Raw genomic sequence first — 13,819 nt, 5'->3', positions numbered from 1 at the left:
TGATGATGTTGTCATGGTGACCACTGAGCCCCTCCTCCATCCTGTTGGAGAGGTGTCAGTGTGAGGGTGTAGATCAGGTGAACAGCTGTTGGATGATGGTGGACTTGTGGTCTGGATCTTGTTGGTCTCCTCCTGTAGCTGCCTCAGAGATCAGTGTAGTCGGCCCCTGTAACAGTGTGACCCCTTTTCCACAGTGTGGTCCAGCAGCAGAAAACAGAGACCATCACCTTGATGCAGACCTCACTGATCTGGAGACTCTGTCTGTTTCCACTGTTTGGATTGTTCTCTGCTCTCTGGTTGGAGGTGGTGGACCCAGGTCTGATCCATGGTTACAGAAATCTCTCAGGATCCTCCTCAGAAATAACAGATGGTCTCTGGATCTGCTCATCAGGCCCACAGGGAGCTGACAGCTTGGTTCTTTGGACCACTGTGTTATCATGGATCATGTCAGGAATTCTTGAACTAATGATGCCACCATGTCCCCATAGAACTCTCCAGATACAGAAAGAACACTAACAAATAAATATGTCCCGAAAGAGACGAAGATGAAGCTTTAGTTTAACCTAAAAAAACAGGAAGTGTATCTGATACTCAGAAGAAGTTTTTTCTCATACAAAAAATGTAATTTTGTTTCTGGGGCACATTGATTGCCGTCTAAATTCAGACCGGCTCAGGTGGGTTTTGTGAATCAAACAATCAAATGTACCATGAGGACTAAGACACAGCTGTTACCGTTAATGGTGCCATCAATGAAAACATTCTTGGAATCATTAGTCAGAAGCATAAAACATCCAGACACACATACACAAAAATCCATTAAGAATGCTGTAGTTTAGACTCCCAATTACCCTCATCTCTGAGGCGCGGGTTCGAATCCAGCCCCGGGTTCTCTGCTGTCTGTCATCTCCACAGTCTGTTTGCACTTATACCATAAAAATAGAGACTAAAGATGCAGGAAATAAAACAGACTGTTGTAATTTAGTTGTGAAACTAATGTGCTTTTGTAGAAAATGGGGGAAAAAGTAATTTTGCTTCATGACTGGTTCCATTAGCTACAGATTACTCATAAACTCTGCCGCAGGACCAACAAAACAAGCAGCCAATCGGAGCACTTCTCACATTCTCGGTGCAGGCCGTTAGGTGCGTGTAGTTGATGTTCCTGATGAGTCCGAGCCACTGTGAGCAGAACATTATGGAGGAAAATGAAGAAGATAAATCTCCTTTAGAAGATGATGGAGACCAAAAAATGAAAAAGTGAATAAGCTAAAGTGTCTAAAAAGTGGCTAATAAGTGGATTTAAGGTGGATTTATGTGCTTAAAACTTCACAGCTTCTGTCTGTAGGGCAGATGTGAATGTATGAAATCATTTATTCATGAATGTAATTCATGTTTTTGTTGGTTTTTATTTCCATGTTTACAGAAAAGTCTGCTGCATTTAAATTTAAAAGGAGAAGAAGACATAATAACTGTGTGTGTGTGTGTGTGTGTGTGTGTGTGTGTGTGCATCTCCCTCACTTCTTCGCCTGCCAGTCAAACCTCTGTGGTCCTCCCTCTTCCTCCTCCTCCCTCCTTCTCTCCCTTCGCTCCTCCTTCCTGTTTCCATCTACGTTTGGAGACATTTCCAAAGCCTTTTATTCCTCTCCTCGCCGTCTCTCTCTCCACTCTGTCACACCATCCCACAGTCCCTCCCATTGCCCCTTTAATTGTGTCTTTATCCCGCCGCCTGCCCCCTCCCCTCCTGTTCAGCCCCACTCTGTGCGTAAAATGAATTTCCTCTGAGAAATATTCCTCACAAGTTTCTCTTCAGCCGGACTGGAGTGATGCCTGACAGGAGCTCAGGCTGAGAGGTGAGCAGCAGTGTTTTGCCTCAAGTTCAGCATGTGGAGGGTGTGTGTGACTGCGTGGTTGTCTGTGTGTGTGTGTGTGTTTGTGGATAGAGACTTCACAGGGGAGCAACAGCTGGATCAGCAGTCCGCCCGGTCCTCTGCAGCGCTGCAGGTGAGTTGACTTTAGGTTTCTGCTCCAGGACAGCTGAAGGAAAACAGACAAGTATCAGTTCTCTCAGATGTCAACAGGCTGTGTGTTCTCTCTCCTTCAATACATGTTTCATTCTTTTGATTATTGCTTAATGAGCTTCTTTGGATTCAAAAAGACTCACAGCTCTGGAATTTACCTGATATTTATGTCTGTGCACGCTGATTTCTGCCTGTTCAAACAAAAATATGGAGACATGAAGCCCCGCCCCCTGTGGTGGACAACATGCTACCTTATATATATTATAATATATATATATATATATATATATATATATATATATATATATATATATATATATATATATATATATTATTTTACTTTATTTCATTTTATTTTTTGACCCTGTATGAAATAATAATAAAATAAAAATAATCAATAATATTAATATTAAAAATAATACCTTTAATATTTGTATATTTGTGTAAAACATTTAATTAATTAGCTCATGCTAATGAACTAATTAATTAAATTCATAATAATTAAATTAATAATAATAAAACTTGTTTATGTTTATATGTACTTTTCAGTTCTATGTGTTTATTAAATCATATTTTGTCTGTTTTTAATGTATTTATTTTGCAGTACAGAAACTTTCATGATGCGTTCACTGTCAGGATGGACGGTCTGCTGTCTCTTCTTGTTCTGGGAAAGACTTTCAGGTAAGAGCACCAGAACCAACGTCCACTCAGACCAACAGAACAAAGTCCACTGTGTTTCAAAGACATGACAAAATAATATGACTTTACTGACAGGAAGTCAGAATGAAACTGAAAATCACTGCATAGTTTCAGGAAATCTCTGGGAAATGGTCCAGCGCCCCTCAGGCAGAAACATCAGACTGTTGTCTCGCCCACACGTCTTACAGAGCGACGCATCATTCTCGGCATTCTTAATCTGCTGTTTTATATCTGCTGCTCCTCTTCAGCTCAGTCTGTGGAGGTCCAGTGCCCAGTGTTTGGTCCAGTGGGGCCCCGACACCCTGTTCAGGGTCTGCTGGAGAGATTTGATGCCGGCCCTGGCTGCGCTGCTAGGGAGCGCGGGGACAAGGAAACCCATGTGATCGGCCTCGGACGAGTGACGAACAGCCCAGAAAACGCGGTAAGGGCATGCTAACGTTACTGAATCAGCCGCTTTGTCACTAAAAATGTTATAAAATGTTTAAAAAACTGCAGAATATTTATACAGTTACAGTTTTCCCCTGTCATTTACTCTTTGTTTTAGCTTTGCTAAAAGCTAAAGCTTAGCTTAAAAATGCTAACGTGCCTGATCTTCTACACGCCTGTTTACAGGTGACGGTGCTGCTGAAGCCTCTGTCTGTGTCGCCTTCTCCTCTTAGAACCATCCACCTGCTGCTCAGCTCCAAGCTCCCCATCACCTGGTGGTTGGAGGCTGAGCGATTACCCGCCCACCTCCCGCTGCTGGTGCAGGTCAGTCTGAGAGCGGCTGCTCATTGGATTATATTATCAGGTCATTATATACTTATGTTGTGTTTGACCCAGGTCTCCTCAAACTCCAGCGTTCGGTCTCACACCCTGCAGCTGCACGTCCAAACGGTGCATTCATTACCGCCTCGCCCTCAAGCGCTGCACCGCTGGGCTCTGAAACACCATGGCAACCTGTCCTCTTTCACACACATGACGCACGGCAACCGAGTCTACATCCGACTGGGAGAAGGTGAGTTCATCCCAGATAAAATGAAGATATTTTACGTTAGCATATTTTCTTTGCTTGTTGGTAGAAATGATTAGACTGAACAGCTGCGCTCTACACTGGGGCTCTGTGGGTTAAAACTCAGGTCATATTATCTCATCAGTCCTTTCCCCTCTCAGCAGACGTAGCGCCAGGCTGAGGTCAGAGCGACTGTTGAGAAACATCTTGTGAAACGTTCCTTTTTTTTTTTTAAAGAAACATCTCCTGCTTTGTCTCCGTATGACAGACCCAACCCTGCCTGCTGTGTGCCGGCTGCAGTCCATGTTCCTCTCTCACAACTACCTGACCTCCGACCTGCAGCCGCAGGAAGTGCAGGGCTGCGCCCACACACCGGCGCGTGCCGAGGTCCACGTGATTAAACTCCATTCAGCTGGTTCGGGACTCTGCGGGTGAGAACATGGAGTACAGAGTTAACCGATGAGCGACCGCCATGCAGACGTTAACGCAGGTCTTCTTCATCTTCAGCTCTCTGCAGGTGGAGGTGATCGTCTCTCTGCTGCCCCCTGTGGCCAATTCTAAGGCCGTGAGGGTCGTGCTGATACTCAGCAGCTCAGTGTCGGTTAACTGGGCCATCGCCGCTCGGGGTGTTCAGGGCCACGTCTCGGTTCATGTAAGAGACACGACTCCCACTTCCTGACAGCAGCCTGTGAAATGGGACTGGGGTGTTTTTGTATTGATTGTGTGTCTCCACAGGCCTCCCACAGTGTGTCTCCACCTTACCCACCTGAACCTGACCTAACCCTGTTCAGCACCCTGAACTCTGACCTGTCCTCCACCTCTGACCTCTTTGTCTGGGCCAGTGAGAGTGGCTACACCACAGTGACGTCCTACACTGAGGCTGACCTGGCCAACCGTTTTGTGATCCAGCTGGCTGAGAGCAGCACAGGTCAGGACTTGTTTGTTTGTTTTAACCCACCTTTTACTTGTTTGTGAGACAGAGGAATAAAAAGCAGAATATTCCCATCCAGTGTTGCTGGTGATATGTTGACGGATGCCGGGTTTTGAAGCGTAGGTGTGAGTATTTAATGTCTCTGCGTGGCTGCCTCGGTGTCTCCTCTCTGTCTGTGCCGCACAGATGCGGTTGCTGTGGTGAAGCCGCTGGTCGGGAGGCCCCGATGGGTGGAGGAACGCAGACTGAGGCAGTGGCTGAATGGTGGAGGCCGAGGAAGAGGAGGAGGAGAAGGAGCAGGAGGCCAAGAGAGTTTAGCGGTGAAGTGCGAGGACGGACGCCTCAGCGTGAGCGTGGACCAGCGCGTCCTGCAGGTCTTCATACCTCAGTATTACATGCAATGTAAACACATCATAAAGCAGGAGGCAAGCTCACCCACCCATTTATATCCAATAAAAAAAACTAAACATGTTTTTAGGAACAGTACAAGAATCTTATTTAAAGATAATAAGAGTGTGGAGTTAATGTGCAAAAAGAAAACACTAGAGGACCCGACACTGATCCTGGTGGAACACCACAGGAAAGATAAACACCAGACGATCAGGTATTACCATGTCTGTAAAAATAAGCTGAGTGCAAAAATTCTCCAATGCTAGCTAGCCCTAGCTAGCTGCAAAAAGACAACAGTAGAGGACCAAATATTGAACCTTGTGGAACACCACAGTTAAAGGTAGGGTAGGAGATTTAATTCTGATGCAGTTTGTGTTAAATTAGTGTAACTTCTCTTTACAATCCGATAGCAACCGATTAGTTCGGCAGTTTCTCATTAAAACGAAGAATATGAATCATCTGTGGAAGCTATAAAACACTAAAAACATCAGCCAATCCTCCGGGTGGACCCTGTAGGAGTATTGGCTGGTTGTCACTCTCTTCCTGCTCTGCGCACCAGAGAGGAACGTGCATGATGGCCGAAGTCACAGACCGCAGCTCGTCTTCAGGTGATGCACGTCCATGTGATTGGGAGGCGTGGCTTCAGGGTGAGCTCCGAGAGAAAGGGGCGTGTGTTTACTTTCCAAATCTGTCTGTCTCTCACTGAGTTTTCAAAATCTCCTACCCTGCCTTTAAGATGGACGACAGAGGATGAGTTATTACCATTAATAAAATGTGCAATGAATTCTCCAACACTAGCCATGATGCAGTTGCTAACCTTAACTGCAGCTACAGTTGAGGACCAGCAACAGCTTCTCCACACAGCTTGTAACATTTGACCCAGCCGTGTGTTCAGAAGTTGTGTGTTCTGACGTCAGTTCTCCCCCTCAGAGCTTGTCGGTGCCAGTGGCTGCCGTGACTCTGCGGGACCTAAGATGCCAGGCTCAGTCCAATGGGAGCCATTTCCTGTTGGTGTTCCCAGTCATTTCCTGCGGGACTGAGGGCCTCCTCCTGGGAGAGCCTAGAGGGGTGCAGTACAAAAACATGGTGAGATAAGACGTTGTAGAGAATTTACTTATGAAATCCCACACGTTGCTGTGTTCACTCAGAATTACTGTCTATAAAAAAGGAAGAGGCAGAAAAAAATGTAATTTTAGAAAGAAAACAGCATTAACAGATTGAGTGAAGCTTTTATAGCAGGTCTGTCAGTGACAAAAAACTACAACATGTGGCGCATGGCGAACACTTGAAATTGCGGTAAGTGGAAGTTGCCCTGGTGAGACTTGTGACCCAGGTCGACATGACCAGAACACTGCTGAGCTACAGCCTAAAAATGGCTCTTTGCACAGGGGCAAATTAGGTGAGAGAAAATCTCAGTTGAGACTGGGAGGAAGAAACAAACAACCACAGCATGAGGCGCGTGTGTTGCAACAATGAACTGGAAAGAACACAATTCCTCTGGGTTTGGAGGCGAGATACCAATAATTTCTATAGTGTCAAATCACTTTTACATAAAAAAACACTTCATATAAAACATTAAATATAAATTCAGATCCTACCAGCAGGCTGTAAGCTTAACAGATCTGTGTTTTGGCTTTGAAGGGAGGATGACAGATACCCTGATGTAGGTTCAGGGCTGTTCCCTCATACCTGGTCCTTTATGGTCTAGACTGCACTTAAGGGTTAATCTAAACCCAAGTCAATTCCCACAATCCCCCATGAAAATCCAACTTTACAGATGAAAACAAGAGCGGTGACACCGTTTGTGGGCAATGTCGTGTAAAGGAAACAGTAGAGGACCTAAACTTGTGCCTTGTGGAACACCACAAGCTCTAATGGCCTCTCTACACTGTGTGATTTTTATCAATCTTATTAGACCATTGCATGACACACTCACTCTCTCTGGGTGGGAGGAGCTCCTGCCCCAAGTGGGGGAGTTTGTGTATCTCGGGGTCTCGTTCACAAGTGAGGGGAAAATAGAGATTGTCAGGCGGATCGGTGCAGCTTCCGCAGTAATGCGGTCGCATCTGGTACAGTGGTGAAGAAGGAGCTAAGCCAAAAGGCGAAGCTCTCGATTTACCGGTCGATCTATGCTCCTACCCTCACCTATGGGCATGAGCTTTAGGTAGTGACCGAAAGAATGAGGTCGCGAATCCCTTAGAGATAGGGTGAGGAGCCCGGCTGGAGGAAGTGTCCAGTGAGAGGGAAGTCTGGGTGTCCCTGTTTAGACTGCTGCCCCCACGACCCGGCCCCGGATAAGCGGTTGAAAACAGATGGATGGATGCATGACACACTATGCGATGTGAATCTAATAAACTTTGGTACGACGAAGTTTGATGCGTGCAGATTGTACGATGACCATTCACTGAATCGCAGGCGATCACATTTCAAGACGTGGAGTGACAGGTCCTAGCAGCTGTCACACTGTGAGACAATCATCCTAAATTTCTGACACCACTAGAATTTTATTTCAGCTTGTCTTTGGTCGGAAGACGCTGACTACGGCCGTTGTTGAACCTGCCTTACAGTGCGACATAAGACCACCGCTTTAGAGCCACGACCAAAGATATCTCTACGATTCTCCTACGATGCTCGTCTTTCGTCTGCGCCATAAGACCAGCAACAGAGGATGAAGCGTTTGTACAATAAATATGTAAAGTACACCTCTCTGTCCTTTCTGCCAGGTGCTACTATGGAGCGACAACCCACAGACCATTCTGGCACTGAATGAGACGGGGACGTCCAAAGGTCCACTGGTCATACATGTGAGTGTCTGTCTCACGTTCTCCATTATTTATTCAGCATTTGTCACCATCTGTTGTTCTTTCTTTCAGTTTAGCTGTCTGGCTGCTGACCCCGCCCCCTCCACCCCTGACACTGAAGCAGCTGATGAAGATGATGATGTTAACATTCCTCAGACAGGACTGGTCCCCTGGTCACCTGAGGGTCAAGATCCAGGAGTGAGCCACCTGCCAGCACCCAGGCACAGATCTGGGCCTGTTCTTCAGCTGGAGCTTTTTGTCACTGAGAGCTACGAGCGGACGAGGATCGGTCCCTGTGTCATTACGGCCGATCACCGTGTCTACGTGCAGGTGGGTGGATTTTATGTCAGATAACAGTCATTACATTAAACTATGATATGATTATAGTTTTGATATCTCTGTGGCTAAATTTCAGATTTCAGCCAAAGCTCCTGTTGCAGATGTGGTGGAAGTGAAGTCGTGTGTGGTGTCTCCTCTGTCCGACCCTAAAAAATCTCCTTTTTGGACTGTGATCAGCGACGGCTGTTCCTCTGACTCCTCTGCAACCATCAGCGCGAAGACAAAAGATGAAGAGAAAGAAGATGAAGAAGAAGATGAAAAGGAGGAAACAAAGGAACTGGGAAAAGGCAGAATTAATCATGTAGCTGAAGGAAGACGAAGAGGAGCACGGAGGACCGCGAGTGTCGGGGAAGAGGAGATCCAGCCTTTAAGATTTAGCTTCATACTTCGACCAGTTTACAACAACTCTGTGCAGTTTCTTCACTGTAGCCTTCACCTGTGTGTCTCTGACTCCACGAGAGGAGAACCAGCGAAGGCGGCGGTCAGAACTGACTGTCAGGGAAGGCGGCCCATCCCCCCGCTCCTGTCTAGATCCTCCAGACACCAACAGGTACACATCAACACCTCAAACAGCCCTGCAGTGTGGCGACTCCTGTTTTAACTTTCTTCTTTATTCCTAGTGTGAGATCAGAAACCTCTCCAGACCCATGGTGGTCACTCAGCCTATCAGCTCACAGACGACCAAAATGCGGCCCCCTGCTGGCCAGAGAATCAAGAGACTGAGCGTGGCCCCACTGGCCGGTCCAGACCGGCAGCACAGCAGCAGTGAGTATCCTTCGTTTGGTCGGTTGACAGGAACTCTTCGAGCTTCATCGCCCTCTGTCTGCAGGCTCTGCGTTGGACATGGGGCCGGTGATAGGCATCGTCTTTGCAGCCTTTGCGATGGGTGTCGGTCTGATGGGGGGGCTGTGGTGCATCTATAATCACACAGGTAATGAGTTGAACAGATCCCTGCTCTGTATGTGTCGAGAAATATAAGCTGACTACCGACGTGCGTCTTATTTTGAAGGGACACAGCCAGCGTATGTACGAGAAGGTCGTTTAACAGACCAGACGAACGAAGACCACAACATCTGGAGTCCACCGTCACTGTCTGATCAGTCCTCCAGCTCAGTGTAGAGGTAAAAAATGTTGATTATTTTTATTCCACCAGCTCATTTACACTGATAGTCTACAGAGCTTGTAGCAAAATATCCAGAGAGACACGGATCTGGTCTAGTTCTGGTCTCTGTTTCTGGTCTTTATTCCAGCTGTTCCAGGCAGCTACACACTGAGACACAATGTAATCTCCTTCCTCTGCCTGTGCATGCATTTCCTTTTGTTAAACACTAGGGGGCATACTCCATAAAAATTAAATTAAATTAAATAAACTGTGTTTTCGATAGTGAATGATTTGTGGGTTAACAGCTATTTCTGGGTCCTGACTCGGTGCCAATAAAATGTCGGTAACCGTCAATCGAGCTGTAGATGTTGCTCCAGCAGAGCACCACAGCCAAAGCTGTGCATTTGAAAATAAACCGTAGTGGTTATAAGCACTGTCTGTTCCAGCAAACACATCAGCACCTGCAGATGTCGGCTCTGATACGACAAATGAACAGTTCGGTGCTTTTATCTCTTTCTCAGGATTTCCTCCTGCAAATCTGAGAAAAGAGAACTGGGACAGAGGTTCTAACAACGTCAGTGTGTGTGTGTGTGTGTGAGCACAGCTGCCAGTCTGTGTGAGTGTGTGTGTGTCTGCAGAGCCATGTTTGTGCAATGTTTGTGCTGAGAGGACTGAAAACATGGCAGCACTCGGTCGCTGCAGCGCTCTGACACGTCAGAGGTCTGATTCAAAGTGAAACTCTGATCGAGTCATTTCTAAAGTGGCAGCGGATCATGGCATGGAGGGACCCGTATCTGGATTGGACTGGAGCTAAACATGGCTGGACTGAGTCAAAGTGAAACCACGTCACCTTCAGAGAAGGAACACGAGGTCACAGAGGAATCGAGGAGCCTCTGTTTTACAGTGGTGTTCACTGTTTGAACTGTGAATCAGCTGGATATCAAAACTACATCTCTGTGTGTGTGTGTGTGTGTGTGTGTGTGTCTTTTGTGTTTATGTGGCAAATACATGTATTACACAAGCTCTTTCACTTGTGACTCAAACAGAAAGTTCATGTTGTTGTGAATAAGTTAATGTGTTTGTTTAAAGCTGTAATAAATGATGCTCGGTTGCCTCTTTGTTTCCAAACATGTTTATTTCTACTGTTGTTTCTGAAGGCGCCTCCCTCAAGTGGCCATTTGAGGAACCGCAGCCGCTTGAGGCATGCTCGTCCAGATTAATTTCCCATTTAATCCCCTGTAGGTAGCTTTAAAAGCACTAGTGTGGATGATTTGGTGCCATCTAGTGGTGACATTGCAGACTGCACGTCACAAACTGCAGATTTCTGCTCCAGTTTGAGCTTCGCCGTTGTTTGAGGGGAAGTGCAAACACGGCTGATCTTTATCTGTGGGTGTGTCAAACTTCCACATCACACGTAGCCGTTCCATTTATTGTTAATGTAAATACTTTTGTGCAGAGTTGGGTTCCAGTCATCTGTGGTTACACACAGCCTGGCTGCTGGGCTGCCCCTTTCAGTGATTAGAAACACAAAGTGACATGTGTCAAAATAAAGAGGATTAACTAAAGTTTCTTAATCAAACCAGCTTTATTTAAACGAGCGTGTGTGTTATTGCTTTATGCACATTTTTACAATTGTGAGTGAAACATCTGTACAACCGCTGTGTGTGTGTGTGTGTGTGTGAGATCTGCCTCATCATTGGACCTGGGTGTACTCGTCTCCATAGCTGCACTGCGTCTCTTGGTGGCGCTGCAGGTCAACCCTGCGCTGGAAGCTGTGCTGGCAGCGGGGGCAGCTGAAGGGCCGGTAGCTGCTGTGCTTTCTGCTGTGGGTGATGAGGTTGGAGCTTTGGCTGAATCCTTTACCGCACACTTTGCACACGTGCGGTTTCTCACCTGAGCCGACAGCAGGAGGAGGAGGAGGAAGAGGAGGAAGAGGAGGAGGACATGGAGGAAGAGGAGGAGGAGTGTCAGAGCAGGAGACGTTGACATGAAAACGGCTGATTTACCTGCTGCACCCACTCACCTGTGTGTATGAAGGTGTGCTTCTTCATGTCAGACTTCTGGTGGAACCTTTTGCCGCAGTACTGGCAGGGGTACGGCCGTGTGTCTGAGTGGATGAGGAGGTGCGTGGACAGCGTGGACGAGCGTTTGAACACCTTTCCGCACACCTTGCAGCCAAAGCTACGCTCCTACCGAACGTGAGGCTTTATGATGAGTTCTGTGTTTGTTAAATAAACAAAATAACTTCATATATCTCCACTGATTGTACGAACCTTCGCTCTGCCGTAGCTGCCAGCTGGTCTGAAGTCATAGGACATGTGGGACATGTCTGTGGCTGTGGGAGACCTCATCAGTGGGATGGACAAGGAGCTGTAGATGTGGGCCTGCAGACCTCCAGAGACCAGGACGTCTGAGAGAGACTGAGGGAGGCAGAGAGGACAAGGTGAGGAATATTTCACTCAACACTGATGGTGACAGGTTGTTGGTACATTTGCACACACGTCAGAAGGATTTCAAAATAAAGTTCTGTAAATATTTGTGGGCAGCAGTGGCTCAGTGGTAGGTCCAATAACCGAAAGGTTGGTGGTTCGATCCCAACTCCTCCCTAGTCTGATACAATAAGTTATATAGCAATAAAAAAAAATAAACATTTTTTAGAAAATCTATAGTATGAAGAACAAAGATGCAGCACCTCCGGTCTTTATTCTCTGTGCTACTAAATGTGTTTTAGGATTCAAATCCTCCCAAATATGCATCTTCTCTCTTGAGTTGACGAGTGTTCACACTTACAAATGTGAAAATAAAGAAATAAAATCTAATATAAATGTCGATTGACTCTGGATTCATATCCCTCTCCCGTTCATCAGGACAGCGTGGACGTGACGGCGCCGGCGGCGTCGAGGCCTCCTACCTTCTCACAGAGCGGACATTCGCTGACGGGGGATTTGAGGTCAGTGTGTGTCGTGTGGGTGAGTAACATGAAGACCATCTTCTCCAGTTCTCGTTCTCGCTCAGACGATGAAGCCCCGCGTCTGTCCCACGTCCACGGGGAGGCCAGCAGAGCAGAGTCCCTGGTCTCTGTGGAGGCTTTTGTTGGAAGACATATGGGAGCCTGTTCAGTTCACACTACTAAACTGTAGCCCTGGAACAAAATCCATCAAACGACAGAAAACCAAACACACCTGACGGCCAGCGATCCTCCGAGGACGTTTTCATCCCACTCCATGGTGAGCAGACATCAGCCAGAAGGTCCTTGACTCCTAACATTGGGGGCCGAGGCTGCACAGGGACCCATCCCTCCTCCTCCTCAGCGCCTGCTTTGGCCTGTTGCTGTCTGAAGGATGGGCCGAGGAGATGAGTCCTTTTGCTCTTGACGAGGAAGGACCGCGGCATGGCTGAGCTACGACTGATCAGGAAGAAATCCAGCGTTAGAACCCTGCAGGAGTCTGAGACGTCGACTCTTTGTGTCACTTATAGAGCCTCATACACACACACACACACACACTCGTCGCACACCTGTTAGTTCAGTTATGGTGCCAAAGCTTGAGGTTTCCTTAACAAACAGAGCCCGACACCTGCAGAAAGGCTTCAGGGCTTTCACTGAGGATAACCCTGCGGTGCTATCAGACATCTTTTAAACTGACACTGCTGCTGCTGCTTTTTATACTTCAGTCTGAAGTTTTATATTTAGACGTAGAGCAGAGTGATAGACAAATGTTTCCAAAAACATCAGGAGACATCAAACTGTTCAAGAACCACACCTTAGACTTGAATACTTTCAAATTTGCCAGCAAGTCTTCATGAAAAAAATCCAGACACTTATTTAACTTCCTGCAAAAAAGTGCACCACAAAACTAAAAGGATCAAATTATAACTATATAATAATTCATCACATGTAAGGAGTGAACCTGAATGTTGTGCTCTTACCTCTGGTTGCGCAGCTGAAAGTTGAGTGTGTTCCTTTCGTCCTCGCTGCTGACGCCGTCCTCTTTTCTCTTTCTCACACCCATCATCACCTGATGACATGACACAAAGAGATTTGATTTGATTCGGACGGGCTGGGGCTGAGGATCCCTCGGCTGGGGGGAACATTTCCACAGAATAACATGAACATTGAAAAGAAACTCTTGCGTCTCCTCCTGAAAGCTTTGGTGGAGTTTTATGATGTCATGATAATAAAGTCAAGATGAAACCTTGTTCGCTGTGGGACTAATATGCTGCTGGATTCACACCGTGATGACTCTTCGTGTGGGTGGATTCATAAATTTACAATGAGCGTCCTTTGGAAAGTTTAAATATCTCATCGTTCTCATGTGAACCTTTACTTACATGCTGCAACAGGTCTGCCAGTGTGTGTGTGTGTGTGTGTGTTTTATGTGGTAAACAGTCATCCCACACAGAGGAAGATGCTTTTTAATATAATAACAACAATGTACAAATCAAACCCTTGAAATATTGTTATAATTCTGGCAGAATTCATGGATTGTTTTTTTTTTTTTTGCAGTAATCTGTAAATTTTAATTTCTAACATTTAGCCCAATATATCTGGGT

General features: G+C 46.4%; 2 protein-coding genes across 7 annotated transcripts; one reads left to right on the top strand and one right to left on the bottom strand.

The window, feature by feature from the left end:
- The first annotated feature begins 1,643 nt into the window (after positions 1–1,643).
- On the top strand, positions 1,644–12,199 carry engl (endoglin, like). Of its 5 annotated transcripts, XM_028412822.1 has the most exons (18): positions 1,808–1,847; positions 1,938–1,998; positions 2,620–2,696; positions 2,963–3,135; positions 3,327–3,464; positions 3,537–3,711; positions 3,974–4,136; positions 4,213–4,357; positions 4,441–4,633; positions 4,823–5,010; positions 5,957–6,112; positions 7,750–7,830; positions 7,900–8,157; positions 8,243–8,716; positions 8,787–8,931; positions 8,996–9,097; positions 9,176–9,287; positions 9,790–10,607. In XM_028412822.1, exons 3-17 carry the CDS (start codon positions 2,633–2,635, stop codon positions 9,283–9,285), a joined length of 2,565 nt encoding a protein of 854 aa, XP_028268623.1. In that variant the 5' UTR covers positions 1,808–1,847; positions 1,938–1,998; positions 2,620–2,632; the 3' UTR covers positions 9,286–9,287; positions 9,790–10,607. The 5 variants fall into 5 exon arrangements, with proteins under 5 accessions (XP_028268624.1, XP_028268623.1, XP_028268621.1 ...); XM_028412823.1 differs by lacking the exon at positions 1,938–1,998 and having other exon boundaries at positions 1,644–1,847; XM_028412820.1 differs by lacking the exons at positions 1,808–1,847; positions 1,938–1,998; positions 9,790–10,607 and adding an exon at positions 12,136–12,199 and having other exon boundaries at positions 2,583–2,696.
- Positions 10,872–13,350, bottom strand: LOC114440393 (zinc finger protein Gfi-1b). 2 transcript variants are annotated; one of them, XM_028412824.1, is made up of 6 exons: positions 13,196–13,350; positions 12,451–12,674; positions 12,180–12,355; positions 11,542–11,688; positions 11,292–11,457; positions 10,872–11,161 (listed from the first exon to the last, which is right to left on the bottom strand). In XM_028412824.1, the coding sequence occupies exons 1-6, from the start codon at positions 13,279–13,281 to the stop codon at positions 10,962–10,964; spliced, it is 999 nt and encodes a 332-aa protein (XP_028268625.1). In that variant the 5' UTR covers positions 13,282–13,350; the 3' UTR covers positions 10,872–10,961. The 2 variants fall into 2 exon arrangements, with proteins under 2 accessions (XP_028268625.1, XP_028268626.1); XM_028412825.1 differs by lacking the exon at positions 13,196–13,350 and adding an exon at positions 13,030–13,156.
- Positions 13,351–13,819: the final 469 nt, after the last annotated feature.

Source organism: Parambassis ranga, chromosome 8, assembly GCF_900634625.1.
Source record: "Parambassis ranga chromosome 8, fParRan2.1, whole genome shotgun sequence".
NCBI lineage: Eukaryota > Metazoa > Chordata > Actinopteri > Ambassidae > Parambassis > Parambassis ranga.
This window is presented reverse-complemented; position numbering and strand designations above follow the sequence as displayed.